This window comes from Myotis brandtii, unplaced genomic scaffold (genome assembly GCF_000412655.1).
Source record: "Myotis brandtii unplaced genomic scaffold, ASM41265v1 scaffold95, whole genome shotgun sequence".
NCBI classification, from domain to species: Eukaryota; Metazoa; Chordata; class Mammalia; order Chiroptera; family Vespertilionidae; genus Myotis; species Myotis brandtii.
In genome coordinates this window covers 1,022,042-1,043,753 of record NW_005371920.1, presented here as the reverse complement: position 1 = coordinate 1,043,753, position 21,712 = coordinate 1,022,042, and the positions used below count along the sequence as shown (strand labels likewise).

Genomic DNA, 21,712 nt, shown 5'->3' with positions numbered 1-21,712 from the left:
ACTGTTAAGATGATTGAAGGAGTTAGTGCCAAGTGCTCAGAACAGTGTCCTGCACACAGTGCAGCTGATACATACTTGTTAAAACAAACAAATAAACAAATTCTGCAATAGAGCCCCGACCGACCGCTGGCCCAGCCCACCTGGCCAAGCAGAGGAACTGCTTGTCATTGGAGTAAGCAGCAGAGGGGAGCAACAGTGACCTCCCCACGTCGTGAGGTCAAATTCATGTTATGCTGACAGAGGGACAAGAGTATTCTCTCATTAATGATAACTACTAAGTGTGTTTCCATCTGTGTATCAGAGGACCTAGCACAAATGCCTGGAACATAGTAGACATCCAGAGAAAATTTGCTCAATGAATAAATGGATAAGTGTTTTTTAAAACATGTATTCATTTAAATTTTTTTTGAGTTTTCAAAGGATATAGCATTATTTTAATCACCGCATCACTATATTATTTAACTTTCATATTTGTTCCTAGCTCTGAAGGAATTCTTAGTCTTATGAGTAACAGTGGGCCAGCCTTGCCCTAAACTTATCCTGATCCTGCCCAAACCACTGACAATCAGGAAGTGGATATTTCAGTGCAAACTTATCTCCACTAGTAGGCAAAGAACTCAGATATGTTTTGCATACAGTAGGTCAGAAGCAATATTTCTGGGTCCAAAGGTGTGTAGGCAGACCCTATGGCTCTACCTTGAAAATATATCTACAATCTGACCACTTTTACTACTCTCACTGATACCAGGCCACCCTAAACTTTCACCAGGATCCTTGCAATGGTCTCCAAGCTGGGCTCCCACTTCCACTTTTGTCCCATAGTGTCTTCTCTCACCACAGCAGCCAGAATGGCTTGTTAAAATGTAGATCATAACCTGACCCTCCTCTGCTCAAAGCATTTGTATCAACTGGCATCCAATCGGGAAACCAATATTTCAAAGAGAGGGAGTATTTATTATAGGGAGTGGATTACAAATATTAGTAACAGTGGGAAGCCACTACCCCCCTTAGGCTGGAGGAACAAGAGAGAAAATGGTGGCATGAACCTGTAGTCAGAGCCTATGAAATGACTGCTGTTGGAACCGAGCTGCCTGAGCCAGCGTTCCCAGCTGCTGCTGCCACTCATGCAGCTGCCATGTGGGCAAGGCTGCCAGCATCCTCATTGGGGAGGGTAGGGGGGTAAAGACTCTTCTGATTCTGCCAGTACCTTTCAGTGGCAGAAACTAACAGGAAGTCAGCATGCAAGGGAGTCTGGGAAATGCAGTTTGCAAGTCTCTGGCCCTAGCAGTAGAGAAGGGTACAGAAGGAGGGGTGTGGGGTTGACAGAAGACCCCATCCAGAGCAGCACCTCACTCACAGTAAAACCCAAGTTTACAATGACCTCCCAGGAAAGCACCCCCTCACCCTAACACATATGCACCTTCTCTCTGCCCCCATTCCCTGCCACCTGTCATCTTACTGCGCTCCAGCCACGCCGGCTTCTCTGCTGCTCATCACACCTGCCGGGCCCTCCTTCCTTAGGGTCTAGCATTTGCTGTCTCCTCTGCCTGGGATAATCATACCCCAGATACTTTCACAAGTCACTCCCTCATCTCCTGTGGGCCTTTATTTTAAGAATACCTTCTCAATGACGCCTCCTTGAAAACTAATTTAAAATTGCAACCCCTCCTAATTCCCAGCCCCCTTTATTATTTTAGTTTTCATCACAGCATTTATCCTTTTCTAACACATTATGATATACAGATATATTTTTATTCTGTATTATGTATTTTTAGTTGTCCCTCTCTCACTAGATAGGTAAATAGATAGATGATAGATAGATAGATAGATAGATAGATAGACAGACAATATTTCCCCCCCACCAAAAGGTAAGCTCCCTGGCTTTTTTCTACTGATATAGTCCCAGTGCTCAATAAATACTTACTGACTGAGTAAATAAATGTAATCATTCGTAAATGCATTTTTTATGGGATGAAAAATATTAAAAGCCTGTGGGAAGGAAAAGAAATATTGTGACACCTCTTCCCCTTCTGACCCCACTCGGGCTCCATTCAGTGTCCCTTCTGCATGCTTCTACCGTTCCCTGAAATTCCCCCAACGCAGAACTTGTCACACCACATTGTAATAACATGTTTACGTAGCTGTCTCTGCCACTGAAACTGTAAGGCCCATGAGATGCCAAAGGGGTGGTGTCCACCTGGGAAGCTCCGCACACCCAGCACCTGGCCGTACCGTCCTGCACGTCCCGTATGCAGGGCTCAAACTGCAGCTGCGGTCGGATGCTCCCACCACAAAGCAAAAGGCTACACTTAAAGGTCTCTCGACACCACCCCTGCTTCTGTTACTCTGGAAAGATGTAAGAATCAACAGCTGTGAGAAAACAGAGTCAGGAAGTAGTTAAGTGCAGAAGCAAAGAAAGTCGGCAGCAGCTCTACTGCTCTGGCTAAGTGAGGAGAAGCAGAATGACCACGGCTTTGGAGAATATTTTAATCTTTTTATTAGAAGTGTTATTATAGTGCCTGAAAAGTACTGTTCCACTGGTGGGTTTTAATAGCTGGATATCACAGGCTAACAAACAAATCCTGAAAAAAATTGTTATGAAAATCCAAATAATTATCATAGAAAAGCAACGCATCTCAATAGATAACATTTTACAGTGTTATTTCAAGGGGACTGGGCCACAAAGTCCATTAACAAAAGCATTTTTCTAATTTTATACCAACTTTAAGAGGAAAGATTGACCCTTTGTACGTGTATTCACAGACAGCAGAAAGATCATTGCTAAAAATCGGCCTTGGTTGGCTTTTTTTTTCCAGGTTTCCAGTAGATGCCTAGAGAACATCCAGAGTCTTCTACGAGGAGATCGTGGCTGTATCTTACACTTAAAATAGATTTATTTGGGAATAATTCAGAGGCTGGAAGAAGTGATATCACACACAAGTACTAAAGCACCAAATTTATCACAGAAAGCTTTGACTTGGCTTCTATCCTCAGTAGTTTGGAGGCACACAGACATGTCTGGTCTCATCTTGTCCTAAGGAGCACTGCTGTCACCTGCATGGGAGTCACCCCCGCCCATCACACAGGAGGGACTGGGGCTTTGAAAGAAATGCCTCCTCGGCCAGCCTATCTTCAGCACGAAGCACGTACCTGCTGTTTTGTTTTCAGTGGCCTGCTAAGTGCCCTGGGACATTGGGCATCCCTCCCTTCTGCTGCTTAATTAAAATTTCAATTTGACCAATGACGCTTTGAAATGCATTCTAAGCAACAGGAATTCAGTCCCTCAGACACCTGCCTTTTTCATTCCCTTCTCGCTGCAAAAGTTTGCAAAATCACTCCCAGCCAGAAAATGACTTCACCCTGCTGCCTGGAAGGGACCTTTATTGGTTCGCTAGCGCAAGGAGGAAACTGAGCTAAGTCAAGGGAGATGCACGTACACATTCCTGGAAGGATAATTTTAGAACCAGTTTCAAAGCCGACTCTAATTCGAAAATGCCTCTGCCACTTAGACCCACATGGAGATGTTATCAGCCTCGTGAAATGTCATCAAGTAGCTGAGGGTGGTTGTGTTTTGCCAGCGGTGGAAGCGAGCGCAGCCACTGTGGCTTCCTGGCTGGGAGAGGGAGGGTGGGGGCAGTTTATTAGAAATAACGTTAGAGAGGATGCGATAAAGGCAGACATTCAAAGCCGCGGGCTATTGATTGCAAATCTGGCAGGGCTGCAGGCCATTCTCGTTGCAGGCAGGGCATCGCAGGGCCCGATAGGACTCCTTAAACCTGTTGGCCAGCATGGAGAACTTGCTGCCGTGGCACAGAGAGCAGGTGGCACTGCCCGAGCCTCGGCAGTGAAAACAGTTGTCATCTGGAAGCTCCCCTTCCTGCAAGAGACGGTCAGCGTTTAGTAACGATAGCAGTTCGAGTTGATTGATCACATGCAGGTGAAAATACCCTTGGGCTGTGCAGAGGCTGGGGCAGAATAAGAGGAAAATGCTTCCCACAAATGCACTGAGGGAACTGGTCAGAGGCATGGAATAATCACAGCAAGTTTATCGAAGAGGGTTTCCCTGGTGGACATCTCTCAGGCAGCATCCCCCGCCACCATGCCTCACGTCCCAAGACTTCAGGCTTTTCATCGCCCTTGTCACCATCATCTGACATGTAACTTCTGTATGTTCCATGAGAGCAAAGATTTGGGTTTCCTCATTGCCAAATACTAAGAGTGCACATTTGTAGCATGACTCGTAGGTGCCAGGCGCAGTTCTAAAAGCGTCTGTTCATATATCAATCCATCTAATCACACAACAATCCCCTGTAAGGGTTACCATCCCCATACTACAGATGGGAAAATGAGACACAAATTCAGTTATTCACCAACTGTCATGCAGCTTGAAGAAGAGTCAGGTTTTGATCCAAGGCAGCTGAGCACCAGAGTTTATGCTCCTATTGACTACGTACACAGCCCCTCATTGTAGTTGTCTGAAGTAGATGCTCAAGACAGATTGCTTTGTGGAGACTAAGCGGACGAATGAATTGATGGTACAATCCTTGGAAGCTTAGCTCTGAATTCTTGCAATACTTTATCCTCATTCTCTTTGAGAACTGTGATAAGGCCCCAGGATTCAGAGCTCCGCTCTGGACTCAGGAGCCTGGCTCTGACATCAAGAATACACTTTGGACAGTTCCCTTAATCTCTAAATCTCCATTTCTTTCCCTCTGAAATGGGAGTGATAATGCTTACCTCTCTGAGTATAGCAGCTAGAATATTACCTGACAGAGTACATGAAAATACCATCTTATGTTATCTGGCATATTATGGGTTTTCCATGAGAGTTTGTTCACTTCTAAGCCTTGCTAATAGGTCTCCAGTACTCGATTCCCCCCCTGCAGAAAAATGTCCTATGTCTACTGTTGTGTTCTTCCCCTAAAACATCTCAAGAAAACTGGCAATCTTTGGATTCTGTGCAAAGATCATACATAGACCTATAACCTTCCAAGAAATAAGGGGCAATACCAAATCTATACCAGGCGGATCAGGCACAAAATCCTGTTCATTTCACCGTCAAACCCATCCAATTTTTTTCCACCCCACAGTCACAACCCTAGTCCGACATCTACCAGCTCCAGCAGGAATTCAGTGTGGACGCCTGCCTCCAGTCTGGTGGCTGTTCTCCCCACTGATGCCAATTTTCCTAAGTTGCCTGCAATTGTGACTACCACAGAGCACTCAAGAAACCTTTAAATGAACACTTGCCTTCCAGATAAACTTCTGATTAAAACCAAACTCCTCAGAGGCTTTAAATGCTTAGTTACGTTTTTCATCAGGCTCTTGTCCTTAGATCTCTCTCCAGCTGGTCTCCAGGAACCTGTGCCCCCTCCCAACCCAGATAGTTCCCATGTTCTCAAGTGTCAGTAAGCCTTGCCTACCCAACCTCTGGACCAGGAGTCCCACCGCCTGTCCTGCCCCAAGCACGGCAGGTCTCTCACTCTGCTAAAAGCTCCTGGGAACTAGACAGGAAGCTCTCTGCGTGGTCCCTTTCACCGTCACTTCCTTGACATCTAGTGTGGAGCCAGGAAAATATCTGCTGTTCAGATATTTGCCAAATGAACAAACAAAACAATGTTGTCTAGAGAATCCTTCCCATTCTTAATCCTAGGAACTACCAACACAGCTGGAGTCCAGTGGGAGGCTCCATCCAGCTAACAGCTTTCTTTTATAACCTAATAAAAATAATCTCTGAAAAGGGAGGCATTAGTTCTGCAAGTAGCTTTGTTGTGCTGCACAGTGCCCAAGGAGGTATTACACTTTATTCATTCTAGATTTAGGGAATAGAAGTGATTTCCAACTGACAAAAATCTAAATCATGTCTGTGCACCCTTTTGTTAATATTTTATTGATTCTTGCCATACTTTCATATATTAACAATGCAGAAATGTGTTTTCTTCCCTTAAAGTATTCAAAATAAATTTATTTGCCAAAATGTTCTTAAAGCAAGTTGCCACAGTCCATTTTTCTGCCAAATCCACACATTTTAATGTTTTAGACTTGATCCCAGTGAGATTTTAATGGTATAAGTCAATGTTGTCAAAGAAAGTACAGTAAAATCCTAACATAATAGAATGCCAGGTCAGATAGTGAAAGATTAACAAAATGGCCTGGTGAGCTTGCTGTAGAGAACAAAGCCAAATCATCAATCAAATTTTACCTGATGCATACTGGAGTTTCTTTTTTTTAAAAAAAATATATATATATTTCAGAGAGAAAGGCAGAGGTAGAGAGAGAGAGAGAAATATCGATGAGAGAGTTATTGATTAGCTGCCTCCTGCATGCCCCACACTGGGGATTGAGCCGGCAACCTGGGCATGTGCCCCAACAGGGAATTGAACCATGACCTCCTGGTTCATAGGTCAACACTCAACTACTAAGCCACGCCAGCTGGGCGCTGGAGTTTCTTTCCTTAATTTGAGTTACCACCCTTTCCAACTACTCACCTCAACATGTTCATTTAATTATTTAATGATTCACTAAATCAAGTATTTACTGAGTCTCTACTCTTTCATTCTCATTATTTTTTAAAATTCTTCTCAGAAAACACTTAGTAAGAGGACTTAGAACATAGTTGTACAACATAGTGCAGGTTATAAAACCAACAAACCTCCCAAACCACCTCCCACCAGCTCCATGACCAAGGAAAGGGGCCTGGGCTTTCACTGCGGGATCAAAGCTTGTTAGCCCTGAAGAGGGTAACCAGCGCCAATCCGGTTAGCTAAATGGTTATGATCATGATTCATGAGATTGGCAGTCAGGTGGTCCTGGGCTTGACTACTGACTCTGATGACCTCTGGTAAGCTACGTAACTTCTCTGAGCCTACTTTCCCCAGCTCCAAAAGGAGACTACCAGAGATATCTACCTCACAGAGTCTTCGTGAGCATGACATGGACTCTGGCATGGAAAGCATTGGGCATGGTGCCAGGCTATCATGGGCCCGGCCCTCAATAAACTGTAGCTATTATTACTATTATTTCTTTTTTATTATTGTTATTTCAAAGGCAAGATCAGGTGAAGCATAAAGGAGCCTAGATGATCTGTGGTTTCAAATCCGTTGAACCCAGGGCCAGGTTTCCTCCCTTCCATGTTTCACCGTGGCTCGATTCAATGATCCCTCTCCTTTGCTCTTATAGTTACTACAGGGGTGCAGCGTGGCCTGGCAGTTAGCCTTTCCCTGCCCTTTCATCACTGTCCTCACCGCTTCCCTTGGTCAGGAGGGGCTCCTTGGTGTTCTTTGACCCTTTTCTAGAATAATCTTGTCCGGGCATTTACTGCATGAGGGATTGGGCAAACAAATGGCCATTTAAAACAGAGTTTAAAGGACAGGCCAAGTGAAGTATAACCTTTCACAGCAATTTTCTGCTGCACACCTCTGTGCTGGCGTATGGCATTCCAGCTAAGAAACATGGCTCTGTCCGTACTGAATTGAAAGACAATTGTCATGTCGGGCCTGTTGTTGCTTTTGCATTCAGGGCTGCAGTGGGACCTGCATGCTAGCTTTTCTGGCTCTCTTCTGAAAATATATGCCCCTACAAGTTGTAATATGGTGTGAAAAGGAATAGAATGAATGGGTGTTATGGTGGGGAGGGAATGCCTTGGATGGCAATGTCTGGCTGTCTGCCTACTGCTACGCCGCGTTCTGAGTAGGGCTATCTAGAGAAGGCAGAGGCAGAACACTTCTTACCAGCTAGCACTTGGTCCCAAATGCCAATCCTCTTTCCACAAACAATTACTATTTATTGAGCACCTATAATATGGCAGGCTCTATTATGGGAGGCAATATACACATGGCCCCTGCCCTCATGGAGACTAAACCTTATGCGTGAGAACAAACATTAACCAAATAAGTATAAGACTGCAACTGTGAGGAGGGGTGTGAGCTGCCCTGAGGGGTCCCTTCTTAGGAATGTTATCCTCATGGAAGCCAGGGAGGCCCCTCTGAGGAAAGGATGCCTCCACTCAGATCTCAGGGGCTGAGGAAAAGGTGGCAGGGAATCTGGAGAATATCCTAGGCCAGGGAAGTTGCCCCTTGGAAGAAAAAGCAAAGAACACATGATAGGCAGTGTTTCTGGGGTGAAGAGAATGAGGAGAGATGGGGTAAGAGATGAGGCTGAAGAGGCCAAGAGTGGCCAGGCACACAGTGCTTTCTAGAAGAAGTGAGGAGTTTGGGTTTTATCCCAAGTGAAGAGAAGCCATTGAAAGTTTTGGGTGGGGGAAGGGAGGTGATGAAGGGATGACACAATCAGATTTGCATTTCAAAAATCTCTCAATGAGTGATCAGATTAGAAAGAGACGCGAGAAGTTGTGAGCAGAACTTTTAGCCTCCCAGGGTGGGGACATCACTCAGGGGCAAGGAAGCCAACAAATGGGAGGGGAGAGTGCGCCCCACAGAAAGCTTTAAGTCCCAAGAGAGAGAAGCTAAAGAGGAAAAAACATTCACTTCTGCTGCCACCCAAGCTTTTACTCTCTTAGCTTAATGTCATCAAAATTGCTTTTCCCACCCCACCCCACCTTGAGAACTAATGCATACTATCAGCTATCAGTCTTCCCCCTCATCCCAGCATGTCTGAGCAATGGTTTCCAAGGTGGGGAGCTATTTATATTTTTATCTAGAGGTGACAAGAAGTTAAGCTTTAATAATATTTTCAAAAGAAACTGTTATCCTAATTTTTAATAAACTAGTTGACACTGGTGCCCTCACTAAGACTGGCAGTCACTACAATAATGTACCCAAAGGGACCCTGGAATAAGCATGATGTAAAGGGACCCCACTTTACGTAAAGTGGCAATGGTGGCCCGGCTCATTCATTCACTTTCCACATATGGCAACATTTTGCGGTTTACTTGTGCCTGGCCTAGTGGGTTTACAAATGATGCTGTTTATTTTTAACTAAACTCATCTCCACAAAATCTAAGGACCTGCAGCTTTATTAAGTTTCTTCAAGGAAACTACGGATTGAGGATCCCAATAATAGAAGCACAAGGGAATCCATAAGAAAAGGGCAGAGCTAATTTTTCCCATGTCTACAGCAAGATGTTCTAAAGCCACACTGCAAAGTGAAAACAATAGCTACCTAATCGGATCTCAAAAGAAGCCACCCAAAAAATTAAAATTAGGAGTGTTTGAAATATGGACTTATAACCATTATTGCTAACAATGTACCATTAAAATATAATAAAATCCCTGACAGCTTTAATATTTAGACATCTTACGTAGCCATATTTGAAAGTTTTACTGAAGCAGTGCACAACCAAGACCATTTGGAGACCACTGCAGCAGGGCCCTCCTGGGGGGACAGTGACCCATTGACGCACCTGGGGGTACTGGTTGTGGGGGAACATGCTTTCTGTCTCCGCCAAAGGCCCGTCGTTCTGGTCGCTGTCTCCATAGATTTCCTCTTTGCTCATCAGAGACTCTTCCTCAATCTCCCCTTCCTTCTGGAGAATTTTCCTCATGAAGTCTCTCTTGTCCATTGGGGTTCGAATGATTTTCAGGTTATTCGTGTAGATGATTATCTTTCCAAAATCTATAATGGGTGGGGACTAGAGAAATGGAGAATGAGCATGGAACCTTCACCAACAGTCACCAAATAAATCCAGAGCTGCAGAACCTGCTCACCGTCCCGGGAAATAGGACAGGAGGGACTTCTACTCTCCAGCACTTGTGACCCCATCAGACCACAAAGCTCCAGTTCATTCCCTAGTCTGTTTGCTTTCTCTGAAAACCATGGCAACCTTCTCCCTTCTTCCTGTTGATGGTAGCCGACCGATGCTACACTAGTCATATAACTAGAGTGTAGGGCTCTGCAGGGTAGGGCCCAGAGTGTCTACTTCACATACCACAGCAGATGATGTAGGGCCAGGCATAATGAGGGCTTAAGAAACACGAAGGAATGCCTTTTTAAAAATAAGTGTCACAAATTTGTTTCTGTGCATAAATAATAGTATATACAATTTATTGAGCATTTATTGTTATTATTATGATGGCAGACATTGTGCTAAGCATTTTACAAACATTACCTCACTTCTCCCCCTGAACATCCCTATGAGGTAGATGCTATGATTTCCACATTCTACAGATGAAGGGACCAAGCCTCAGGGGGATTAAGTGTGTCTCAAGGTCACAAAGTTACTCAGGGTCTCTGGCTGGAATTCAAACCCAACTCTGTCTCACTCTAAATCCATATTCTTAGCACCTACACTAAACTATTCACAATCACTTTCCCAAGATCATTATATTTTTTATATATTAACATATTATATATATATATATTCTGTTGTAACTTGTTTTTGTTCTTTGTCTATGAAAATCTTTTTATGTCAATAAATATACTTTAACAGCATCATTATCAATAGCTCCTGTTCCCTTGCTGGATTTCTCATGTGTGCCTTAACCATTTACTGAGGAATCATCTGGACAGTAGAGAAGCAGGGGAGTAAATGTTTAGGACAGCTTGCAGGGAAACGTTGGATCCCAATCCCACTGTTCACCAACTATGAAATAGAGGAGAGTCGTTTGGCCTCCCAGAGCCTCGGTGTGCCCATCTCGCTGGCATGCACTAACCACCAAAGACAAACTTATTATTAAAACACAGAAATGCTTCTACACTGGCTGGTAAACAGCTGTCCTGAGACTCCTGAGCGTTCTCCTGCTACTCCAGCCTCTCTCCAGAGAGCCTCTCACATCCCCCAACCAGTCATGTAAAAGTTGACTTAGGACCTCAGGTGTTAGGACCCTGCCCCAACCCTTCGCTGGCTTCTGGGGTGATTAAGCAATTAAATATTTGTACTCTCTTCCCTGAGGCTAATCATGTCATCGTCCACGGATGGCGGTCCCATGAAGAGGATATCAAACAGGGATTGCAAAAGCTGAAGGTACCATACAAAGGGTAGGCACTGTTACTGCTGTCATTATTCAGAACTGTTCTTTTGGTCATTAGCGCATGCGCAATCATGCTACCCAACCACATGCTTCGGCGGGAAATGTTCTGCCCTGCTTTTGCAGAACTGCATCAGCCAATCTATTTAGATGCTCCACCGAAGCAGTCTCAATCTGACTTGAGCCAGAGTTCAATATTCAGGTCCCCTTCCTTGAGACATCCATGGGGTTTTCAATAATTATTTATGAAGCCACAAGCTTCCTACCCAGCCCTGGTTTCCCTCCCTCTCTTCTAGGGATCGTGTGGCAGCTTCCATTTCCTACTGCTTGATGCGCGCGGGGTTCCTGTTTCGCACTCTGGACTATCAGTTTCTGAACATCAGCAGATAAAGATGGTGGCACTTTTGGAAGGTTCCATTTCCACTTCCAGTAATAGCCGAAGAGGCTCAGTTACGAGGGAGCTTTCTTCACATCTACGGCTGGTTTCTTTTTTCCAGGCAAAACTCTCAACATACTGAAAAAAACTCTGCAGCCCTCTGGTTCGACCTCCTGCCTCTAAGCTGGTCAGCATCTGAGACACCCAGGCGAGTCCATTTGCTTTTAATGTATTCCAAAGGTGGACGGTCCCAAGTCACCCTGCAGGTGTGTTTAAGTTTCAGTCACCCTGACAGCCAAGCTCTTCCTGGTGTCTAAGGAAACTCCCCGGGTGTAACTAAACTTCACATGATCTGGTTGCATCCGATTGCCTGTGAGGAACACCCTCTCGTACATTATAGAGGGCCGGGATGGAGCCAGGAATTTTATGTTTCCTTCCACGGTGCCCAGAATGGTAACCTATGTGATTGAGCCGCATAAATATCCCGATGTCAATGGCAGCGACTGAGGCTGCTATTCGGTCACCATGACACCCCTCCGCTGCTCAAGGTTTAAACACATCACCGGGTACAAGGAAAGGCAATGGGCTTTGCGGGCAGGCAGACCTGAGTTCAAATTGCATTCAAATGTTATCTGACAGTTGTGTGAGAGGTGCAACTTCCCGAGCCCCTATGAACTCCTTTTTTTTCCAATTTGTAAAATTCTTTCTCATAGAATGATTGTAAAGCTGAATTTATGCATTCTGTATAAAGTGGGTGTTCTGTGGATATTACTTCTCTTCCTTCCCCTTCCATTTTTTATGAACCTTGTAAGCTTCGGTCAGTTTCAATTCCTTAAAATATTTGATTGTTTATAACCACTTTCTCTATCTACCACATAAAATTTTTAAAAGCCTCAGTGTTTCTTTCATAAGAACCTGGTCATTATCGCACTGGTAGGTAACATTTACAGAGCATATACAATGCGCCAGGCACAATGCCAAGGGCTTCTTATCTGTTATCTCTCTTTCATCACAACAATCTTTGTAAGCAGGTACTTTTATTACCCTCATATCACAGATTATGACGTTGAAGCTCAGCAAGTTTAAGTGGCTTTGCCCGAGCTCACACGGGTAAGTGGGTAGAATGGACATCAAGCCCTGGTTTAACTGACATCAGAGCCCTTGTTTTTTTTTTTTAAACACACACACACACACACACACACACACACACACACAACACACATTATTTTTGATGTGGTAAATATACATAACATAAAATTTACCATTTCTAAGTGGACAGGTCAGTGGCATTAAGTACTTGAACACTATGGTGTAATTATCACCGTCATCCATCTCCAGAACTTTTCCTTAGTCCCAAACTGAAACTCTGTACCCATTAAACAATAACTCCTCCTTCTCCCCTCCCCGCCTCCCAGCCCCTGGCAACCACCACTCTCCTTTCTATCTCTATAAATCTGACTACTCGTATAAGTGGAATCATATGATTGTCCTTTTGTGACTTATTTCACTTAGCATAATGTCTTCTGATTCCATTCATGTTGTAGCAAGTGTCAGAACTTCCTTCCTTTTTTAAGACTGAATAATATTCTATTGTGTGTATCTACAACATTTTGACTGTCTACTCACCTATTGATGGACATTTGGGTTGTTTTCACCTTTGGGCAATTGTGAAAAAAGCTGCTATAAACCTGGATATACAGATATCTATTCAAGTTCAGAACCTCTACTTTTAATTACTGTGCCTAACTACTACCCAATGTTGCCTCACAGCCAATATTTACTAGGGGTTATTTTACAATTGGGTTCACTATTGAAAAATCATGACTTCCAAGCTCTCATTTCCTTATTTTTCATAAACACCACATTGACAACCTGTTTCAGTGGGTGCAGGTGCATGAATCCATCCTGACCACTCCTACACGAAAAGGCTGTCTAGATTGGGATGTGGCATTTGATCAGGCAACAAAGAAAACAAGGATAACTGGACCATGCAGGAATCTAACCCTGAACATGCCTTCTAGAGTCTGGTGTTTAAATCTACTGTGCCATGCCTGGTTTTATAAATCCATGCCTAATCATACATTTACATGAATGCCAAGTTTGGCATACTGACTTATGAAGGTCAAGCAGTCCAGTACTAGCTACTGTGGCCTTGTATAAGGTATTGAATAAACTACAGCTTTGTAAATTCTAAACATATGAATAAGATTTAGGTAAAATGAGGTACTTTAAGTACAAGACAGCTATGTACCTAGGATATAATAAGCATTCAGTAAATGGTACCTAATATTATCATCATCAACATTATTGGTAGTGATCTTATTCTCTAAAAAGGAATGTTCCATCGGGCAAAGAGTATGGGGAATCAGAAGACCTGGGTTCTTACTCTGACTCTGCACCTATGACCATATTGGGTGAGTCCTTTAACAACTTGGCACTCAGTGTTCCTCATCTGTAAAATGGGAGTGACCATACTTGGCCTTTCTCCTCAAGATTGTCGTGAAGACCTAATGCGATAGTATGTGATAGTGCAATGCAATGCATAAGCCACTCCAGCAACACGAGGGGCTGTTCATTCCAGCCCCCTTTCATACCAAAAAGAAACCAGTACTATCTTTGATAAATGTGGACATGCCCCTAATTATACTCTTATCAGTGCTAGGAAGGTCCATACATTTGTCTGCTATAGATGTAGTATTTGTTCCCTTAGGAAACTAATAAAAATGATTAGAGAGTAATTATCTGAATTTCACACTTTAAAGAGGAGTACAAATCCTACTCATAAACACTATTTATTAATAACCTGGTACATTACATAACTGTATTTACTCTTTTTGAAGAAACACATTCATAGTCCCACTGGCAGAGAGCATATCCACATCTCCTATGAGATTCTAGAAATCAGTGACTACCTTTCCAGGCTCTTCTAACTTAAAAAGAGAAACCACGCATGGACATTTGATTATCCATGCTACTGGGGAAGATCACTGAAATTCACAAATAAATACATGTTTCAAATGAGCTATTAGCTCACACTTCTTCCCCGTGTAACATTTCCTCTGGTTGATTTGCTCTTCACCATCTCTTCTCAGGACTCCACCTACCCAGTGTTCATGCTAATGAGCAATGAAAAGGCAACATAAATAAACTAACAGACAGACATTGTTTGAAAGCAGGCAGCAAGAGGGAGATGGGGAGGAAAAAAAACAAGTTATGGATAAACCACATGCTGAATAACTGCCTAGAGTAAAATGAGCACCTCCAAACACTTAGCTGTTTCAGGAAACAAGACAACCAGTCGCTGCATCATTTTCTAAACCAGCATCGGGCAACCTGAAAACCACAGCACCTCTATTTAATTTACTTACTGAGATAACCCAGCCAAAGACCCAGTGCAATTTCTTTTTACCCTGGATGGAATCTGAATACTATCGTGCTTATTGCACTTTCTAATAACGAATCCACAAGCATGCGATTGTTGTCCCAGAAATATTATCCTAAGAGCGACTTCCCATTTGGTGCACCTACAGCCCTGGTTGGTACAGGAACATGAGCATAATACAAATTTGAAACATTCAGGTGCTTCTCTAAACGCACTTTAGTCCTTAATGCTTATCCCCCACACGCAATACCCACCTTATGGTCATTTGTCTTGTAATCGTTGAAGAAAGGCTGGCTGCCCGCCAACGTATAGGCATTGCCCTCTCTGAACACGCTGATCCTTTGAGCAGTCAGCTTAGGGGAGTAGGATCGGGGCTTGGGGGCTTCCCCAGACCCATAAACACCATCCATGGGTTCCAGGGACTCTTGGAGAAAACTGTGAGGGTATTCCTCCTTTGGCGATTCTAATTCCTGCCCATCTTCGAAGACCTGCTTCAACACTCGGCCACTGTAGGAGGAAGAGATTTTGAATCGTACTTTCCGGGGTTTGCCGTCACTCTTCTGGTTCAGCTTCTTCTCAGGGTCCTCCATCAGCAGGCACGTCCCTCTGTGGTTTCCAGGCCTCAGTGCAGCCAGTGGAACTCGGAGCTCTGAGAAAAAGGCACTTTATTTTCTCTCCTCCTGCACATAATTAATTCAAGTCGCTGCTGGGATATACTCAGTTTACAGCAACTGACACCCACACATTAAGTATTGATAGACCCTCATGCAAAGGCAGGCGATTGCGGGTTTATGGAGTGGAGGGAGCATAAGACAAGATTGGGTCCCCTATGAATCCCAAACTCGCCCAGAAATTCACCCCAACCCTGGCTTTTCTTAACCTGAGTAAGTTTATTTAGCCTGAACAAGTACCAGTTCAATACGGATCAATTACTCAATGAGTTAGCAAATGTCTTGTTATTCTTACCAACAGCCATGACCTAATAAGCATTTAATAAGTGCCAGAGATTTTTACATACATTAGCTTACTTCACCCTCACAATAACCCTACAGTGAAAGTACTATTGTCCCTTGTTTACAGAGCGGAAAGTGGGGCTCAGAGCAGTTTCCCCATTTATCTGCTGGATTACAGCTAAGCAAGTAAAGGGCAGGGATTTGAACTCAGTTCTATCTGACTCCAAAGCCCATGACCAGCCCACCAAGTCAAATGTCTTCCAATTGTGTCTCAAGGAATCCTAGACAAGAGGGAGCCATAGGTCCTGGACTCTGGGCCTTCTGCCTCTGTGTGAACCAGATAAGTTCCACTTTGTGTCTATTTTATGTAGGCAGTTTATTGTACGTCAATTATACTTCAATAAACTTTTCTTTTTTAAAGACAAAATTTTTTTTTCTTTTCAAGCACAAAGCTAGGCACCACTGCCTATTGCAGACAGCACCTGGTAAATGCCCAACACTGTGAGCCCGTCATTGGAATGACTATCAGAGAAGCAGGAAACCTGGGGCTTGAGAATGACAGTCCTACAACCTGGTTTAGGAAACAGACCTAACACATAAAATAGCCTCCTGTTTAGGGAGCAAGCAGTCCACCGCTGACTCACAGCATAGCTCTTCTGGGAAGAAAGTGGTCCCTGAGGGGACAAGGATGGAAGAAGAAGGCTTGTAAAGGAAAGGGCCCTTGGGCTGGGTCTAAAAGGATGGGTTGGATTTGAAGAGCTGGAATGGTGGGGGTTACACTTTCCACCCTGTTTTTGCTAATGATATCAGTTACTGCATTGTCCAAGCTGACTTCTGATGCTCCTGTGGCCATTCCTAGGAATTCCATCACCACTCCTTCTTTCACCCACCCAGCACCCTAGCCCTAGGTCAAGTCCTCATCGCTTCTGTTTTCAAAGTTGCAGCAGCCTTCTAATGACTGTCCCACCCATCCGCAAGTCCATCCTCCACCCTGATGCCAGAGCGGTTTCCAAAACACAACTCTGCGAATGTCAGTCTCCCGCATAACAAGTCCTAACCCTTCCTTTCAGCGGGCAAGGTTCCTCAAAACCTAACCCTACCTTCCTTCCCAGCCTGGTCCTCTCCACTCTTCCAAGTGCTTCCTGGAATTGGCGTTCCGGGCACACGGACAAGCTCATCTGTTTCTCAAAACCACTAGTTTCTGCCTTTTATCCAGTACTCCGATTCCTCATTGAAATGTCAAACTTCCCCTCCTCCTTGAAGTCACAACCCAAATGTCACCACTTCTGGGAAGCCTTCCTTCCTGCCTCAGGGAGAATGCCATGGAACGCTGGACCTACCACCATCGCGTGCTTGTTTTCTTTACCATTCTTGTGGTTCCCTCCCTCCACCCCCACCCCACTAAGCTGCAAGCTTCATAGAGTCAGAAGCTGCCTTTACCATTTCTCTATCCCCAGTGTTTATCAAAGTGCCTGGTACATAATAGAACTCAGGTAAGAATTGTTGTATGAATGACTTCTAGGTGAGAGAAATCAAATAAATAAAACTTTTGGAAGAGGAGTTATACGTATTTTGTGGACAATAGTGAAGAGGTAGGATCAGAAAGTTGTCAAGAAAAATACCTATATTTCTACTAAATAGGAGGGGTTTCACTATGATAAAGCCCCCATGTATTCAATACAAGAAATAGGTTAAACACACACACACACACACACACACACACAAGAGTTATACGTATTTTGTGGACAATAGTGAAGAGGTAGGATCAGAAAGTTGTCAAGAAAAATACCTATATTTCTACTAAATAGGAGGGGTTTCACTATGATAAAGCCCCCATGTATTCAATACAAGAAATAGGTTAAACACACACACACACACACACACACACACACACACACACACACACAGAAACAGCATCTCTAAAAAAAAAACAAAGGTATGCTCTTCATAACATCAGAAGATACATTCCTCTAGGTTCCCTAGGAAGCAGGGCCAGCCCTGATGTACCATGAACGCTTTACAGGAGACTGGAACCTATATCCCTCAGCGCTTAGGACAACCAAGTGGGCCCCAAGGCTTCCAGGCAGGCAGTCACCTTATTCGTTTATTCTAGTGTATAGAACAAATATCATTATTTGCTATGTATGCCACGCCATGAAAAAGATTGGGAAGCCCTAAAAAAGAGAATATTTTCTTCTATTCATCCCAGAAACCGGTATGAATACATGACCAATAGTCTATCTTCATCTGGAAGGATCAGTGAGCTGACTTCCATTCACAGCTACCTGCCAAACAGGCATTTTCAATTGCCCAAGAAATGAACACCATTAACAAAGGTAGCCTTTCAGAAGAATAGACTTCAACCAGAGCCTGTGCACTGATACATTTGCACAATCATGCTTCTGCCACCTTGAAAATTGTAACGTTAAAATTAAGTTAGAAATATCGACACAACGGAATTAAATGGGATCCTGACTATGAAAAAAGAATCATTTAATTATCTGAAGAAAGCAAAAGGTGGAAATGAGTTTTCCAAGTAACATTTGTTCTATAGTTTTTTTAGGCCTTGTCCCATGTTCACAATAGACTCTGAGTGAGCCAGACCAAAATCATGGAAAGTTCTGAAAGAATCATACTTCTGGTTATTTTTTAGATTTTAGTGTTTTCAGAATAGTCCCAGAAGGAGGATATAATTGATAAATTGAAAGCAATTCTGGTAGCACGATGAAAAGCCTTAAAAATGTTCATTTCTTGAACCTTACAAAGACAGAAAAAACTGCATAAATCAGAAGAAATAATGTCAAAACATTAACATTGATTGCAATGGGTGAAAATGTTAGGGGCAGAAAGAGAATACTGGGGACTAGCTACAATTATAAGAAATACTAATCATGCTTTGTTAATAACTGTGATGGTTCTGTTCTGATTAGAGAAAGCACATTCTAACCTGGCTGGCAGTTGTACGCCCTGGGACATGGGAGCTAACATCGGAATGCAGTCCAGCCTCTGTCCCGAGAACTGCATATCATTATGGAAAGATTTACAACCTCGTGGCTGAAACAATCTAGTCCCGGAGGCACCCGCCCTTTACAACCCCCAGCCTCTATTGCAGTGGTTCTCAACCTTCCTAATGCCACGACCCTTTAATACAGTTCCTCATGTTGTGGTGGCCCCCAATTTCATTGTTACAAATTGAACATAATTAAAGCATAGTGATTAGTCACAAAAACAATATGTAATTATATATGTGTTTTCCGATGGTCTTAGGCGACCCCTGTGAAAGGGTCGTTCGACCCACAGGTTGAGAACTGCTGCTCTATTGTAATCTGGTCCCAGGGTGCCCGGAGGAACTGCTCTCTGACCCCTGCCAGCCCACATGACTTGTAACCTGTAATGCTTATCTCGTGCCTGCTTCTCCATGCCTGTAATTCCTACTTTCCCATGTCATCTTTGTCCTTCTACCCAATATAAGCAGCTGGCTTATGGGGAGAGGCAGAGCAGATTTTTGTGGATGACCTGCTGCTCTCCCACGCTGCCGGCATTATTGGAATAAACGCTCGTATATGATTCAGCCGTGTCTCTGCTCAATTGGCTGCAGTAGTGACAGGCAGACCGGACCCCTTGGTTGTCCAGTTACCAACGGTACTAAATTTTTTCTTTCCCAGTTTCATTCAATTTTTAATTGTCTATGATAAGCTTATCTTACTTTGATAATCAAGGAAAAAATAAATGAAAAAAATCCATCCCTTGCAACCCATTAATTTCTCTTAAGGAGATTTTTCTTTTTCCATTTTAAGAGTTTGTTTGAGCAAAAATTGATTCAGATTGGGCAGCACCAAACCAGAGGTGGTTAGGAGCGCTCTCTCAGCAGAGAAAAAGGGATGCAAAATAAGGAAATTATTGGTTGGCTATAGTTTAAAGCCTAGTTGGCTGTTTGTGATGGGTTATTTTTAGCATTGTGATTTTGTAACCATGAGGTACCTACAGGCCTAGATTTGAGTTTGCCAAAATCAAAACTTTAAGATTTTGGTAGATCACCATGGCATTAGAGCCACATCAGTTTAATGGCCTCCTTGTTCAATTAATTTAATAACCCTCCCCCCTTTTTTGGTCATCCTCTCCTACATGAGAGATGGTCCAAAAATTTGGTATTAGTGCCACTCTCAGTCACCATCAGAGTGAAGGTGTTCTTGTCTCATTGGGAAATGCATAGGGTATGATGTCAGATCTGTGGAAAATTGTTCTTGCTGTTCAACTCATTATTTAAGTTATTTCTGTTTCTCCAAGAGCAGTGAGACCACCTGATGTACTGCTCATAGCTGCAAAAAATGCACTTGAGACCTCTGAGAGAATACAGCATACTAGGGAGACTACAATAACTATTAGGCAGAGAATGCCAAGAGACTTAAGGATACTCCTTAACCAGGGCCCCCCAGGAACCAAACTAGTTTGTAGCAAATAAATAAAAAATATAAAAAGAAAAAATGTACCTGACAGGGCATCAACCCTGTTCATTTATAAACTTTTATCTTACTTGCATCCATTTAATTTCATTGTTTGTTTGTTTGTTTTGTTAATCCTCACCCAATGATATTTTCCATTGATTTTTAGGGAGAGTGGAAGAGAGAGGGAAAGACAGAGAGAAGCATTGATATGAGAGAAACACATCGATTAGTTGCCTCCTGAACAAACCCCGACCAGGGCCCAGACCAGGGAGGAAGGAGCCTGCAACCAAGGTATGTGCCCTTGTCCTGAATAGAACCTAGGACCCTTTGGTCCACAGGCCGATGCTCTATCCACTGAGCAAAACCAGGTAGGGCTCCTTGTTCTTAACAATTCTGTTTAGATTACTCATGAAAATTTGTTCAGGCCAGGCCAAGGGACGCCACCCGTGCACGATCGGGGACGGGGAGGGACATGGAAGGTTGGCCAGCTGGGGAGGGCCAGCTGGGGAGGGACCGCGGGAGGGCTCCAGGGCATGTCCAGCCCGTCTTGCTCAGTCCCAATTGGCCAGACTCCAGCAGCAAGCTAACCCCTGTGGTCAGTGCATGTCATAGCAAGTGGTTGAGCAGCCTTAGCATATCATTAGCATTATATGCTCTGATTGGTTAAATGGCTGACCAGACGACCGGACACTTAGCATATTAGGCTTTTATTATATAGGATGATTTATCCTAGATCACATGCACTTGAAAAACAGTTGGGTTAGTTTCCATATTTCTAAGAGTATATTTGATTTACGTACATTGCTTGTTTGTCTTAAAGCCAATTAAATAGAGTTCTCTACAAATTAATTTTGGCAATACCACCTGGAGGTAGAAAATATCACACATCTATGACATCCGTGCATAGACATACATAAACATACACAAAGGAGAGATCTTACAGCTTTTGTTTTTAAACTTTAGCCAAGAGACAGGTGTGATAGCGCAGAACTTGTTTATAAAACAACAATTTTATTCCAATTGTGTTTCTGGTGGATAGAACAAGTTAAGATAGCTAAAGCTTCTAGCAACATTTGTGGAAAAACTTTTAAGATTTTTCACTCACCTAATTTTCAAATAGCTTCTTATTGTTGTTTTCTTTTTATGATCAGAATTATATCCCTGGAGTTTGCATTTCAAGAAATGGCTCTGTGTTCCGAGAGAAGACCAGGTAGAACATTTGCATCTCAAAGACACAGAGAAAGGATATACAGTAATCTCTCCAAGAAGGGCTCCCCTCCACCACCCCGAAATCCGGGTCTACATATTTGCTAGCCTTTGAGATGAACAGAGGAGATTTGGGGATTACTAAAAAGAATAGGTGAGCTCTGGATTCTTTCTAGAGCCAAATTTCTGTTTTTATAAAGACTCGATTTGTAAGCCAAGTGTAATTGTTTTTTGTTGTTGTTGTTGTTGTTTTTTTTAAATTGCTTAAAGTATTACAAAGGGTATTACATATGTGTCCTTTTTTCCCCCGCCCTTGACATTTCCCCGGCTTCCCCTACCCCCCAGTGTCTTATGTCCATTGGTTATGCTCATATGCATGCATACAAGTCCTTCGGTTGATCTCTTACCCCCCTCCCTCCTGCCCC

At 43.3% G+C, this 21,712-nt stretch overlaps 1 protein-coding gene across 2 annotated transcripts in view; it reads right to left on the bottom strand.

The window, feature by feature from the left end:
• Window positions 1-2,480: 2,480 nt before the first annotated feature.
• GRXCR2 (glutaredoxin, cysteine rich 2) overlaps window positions 2,481-21,712 on the bottom strand; it is a 54,863-nt gene continuing 35,631 nt past the window's right edge. For both annotated transcript variants that reach the window (XM_005885996.2, XM_014533153.1), the window contains exons 2-4: window positions 14,938-15,332; window positions 9,362-9,589; window positions 2,481-3,877 (exon numbers count right to left, since the gene is read on the bottom strand). In XM_005885996.2, coding sequence (XP_005886058.2) covers window positions 3,695-3,877; window positions 9,362-9,589; window positions 14,938-15,332 — 806 coding nt within the window. In that variant the 3' untranslated portion in view covers window positions 2,481-3,694. The remainder of the gene's footprint in view (window positions 3,878-9,361; window positions 9,590-14,937; window positions 15,333-21,712) is intronic.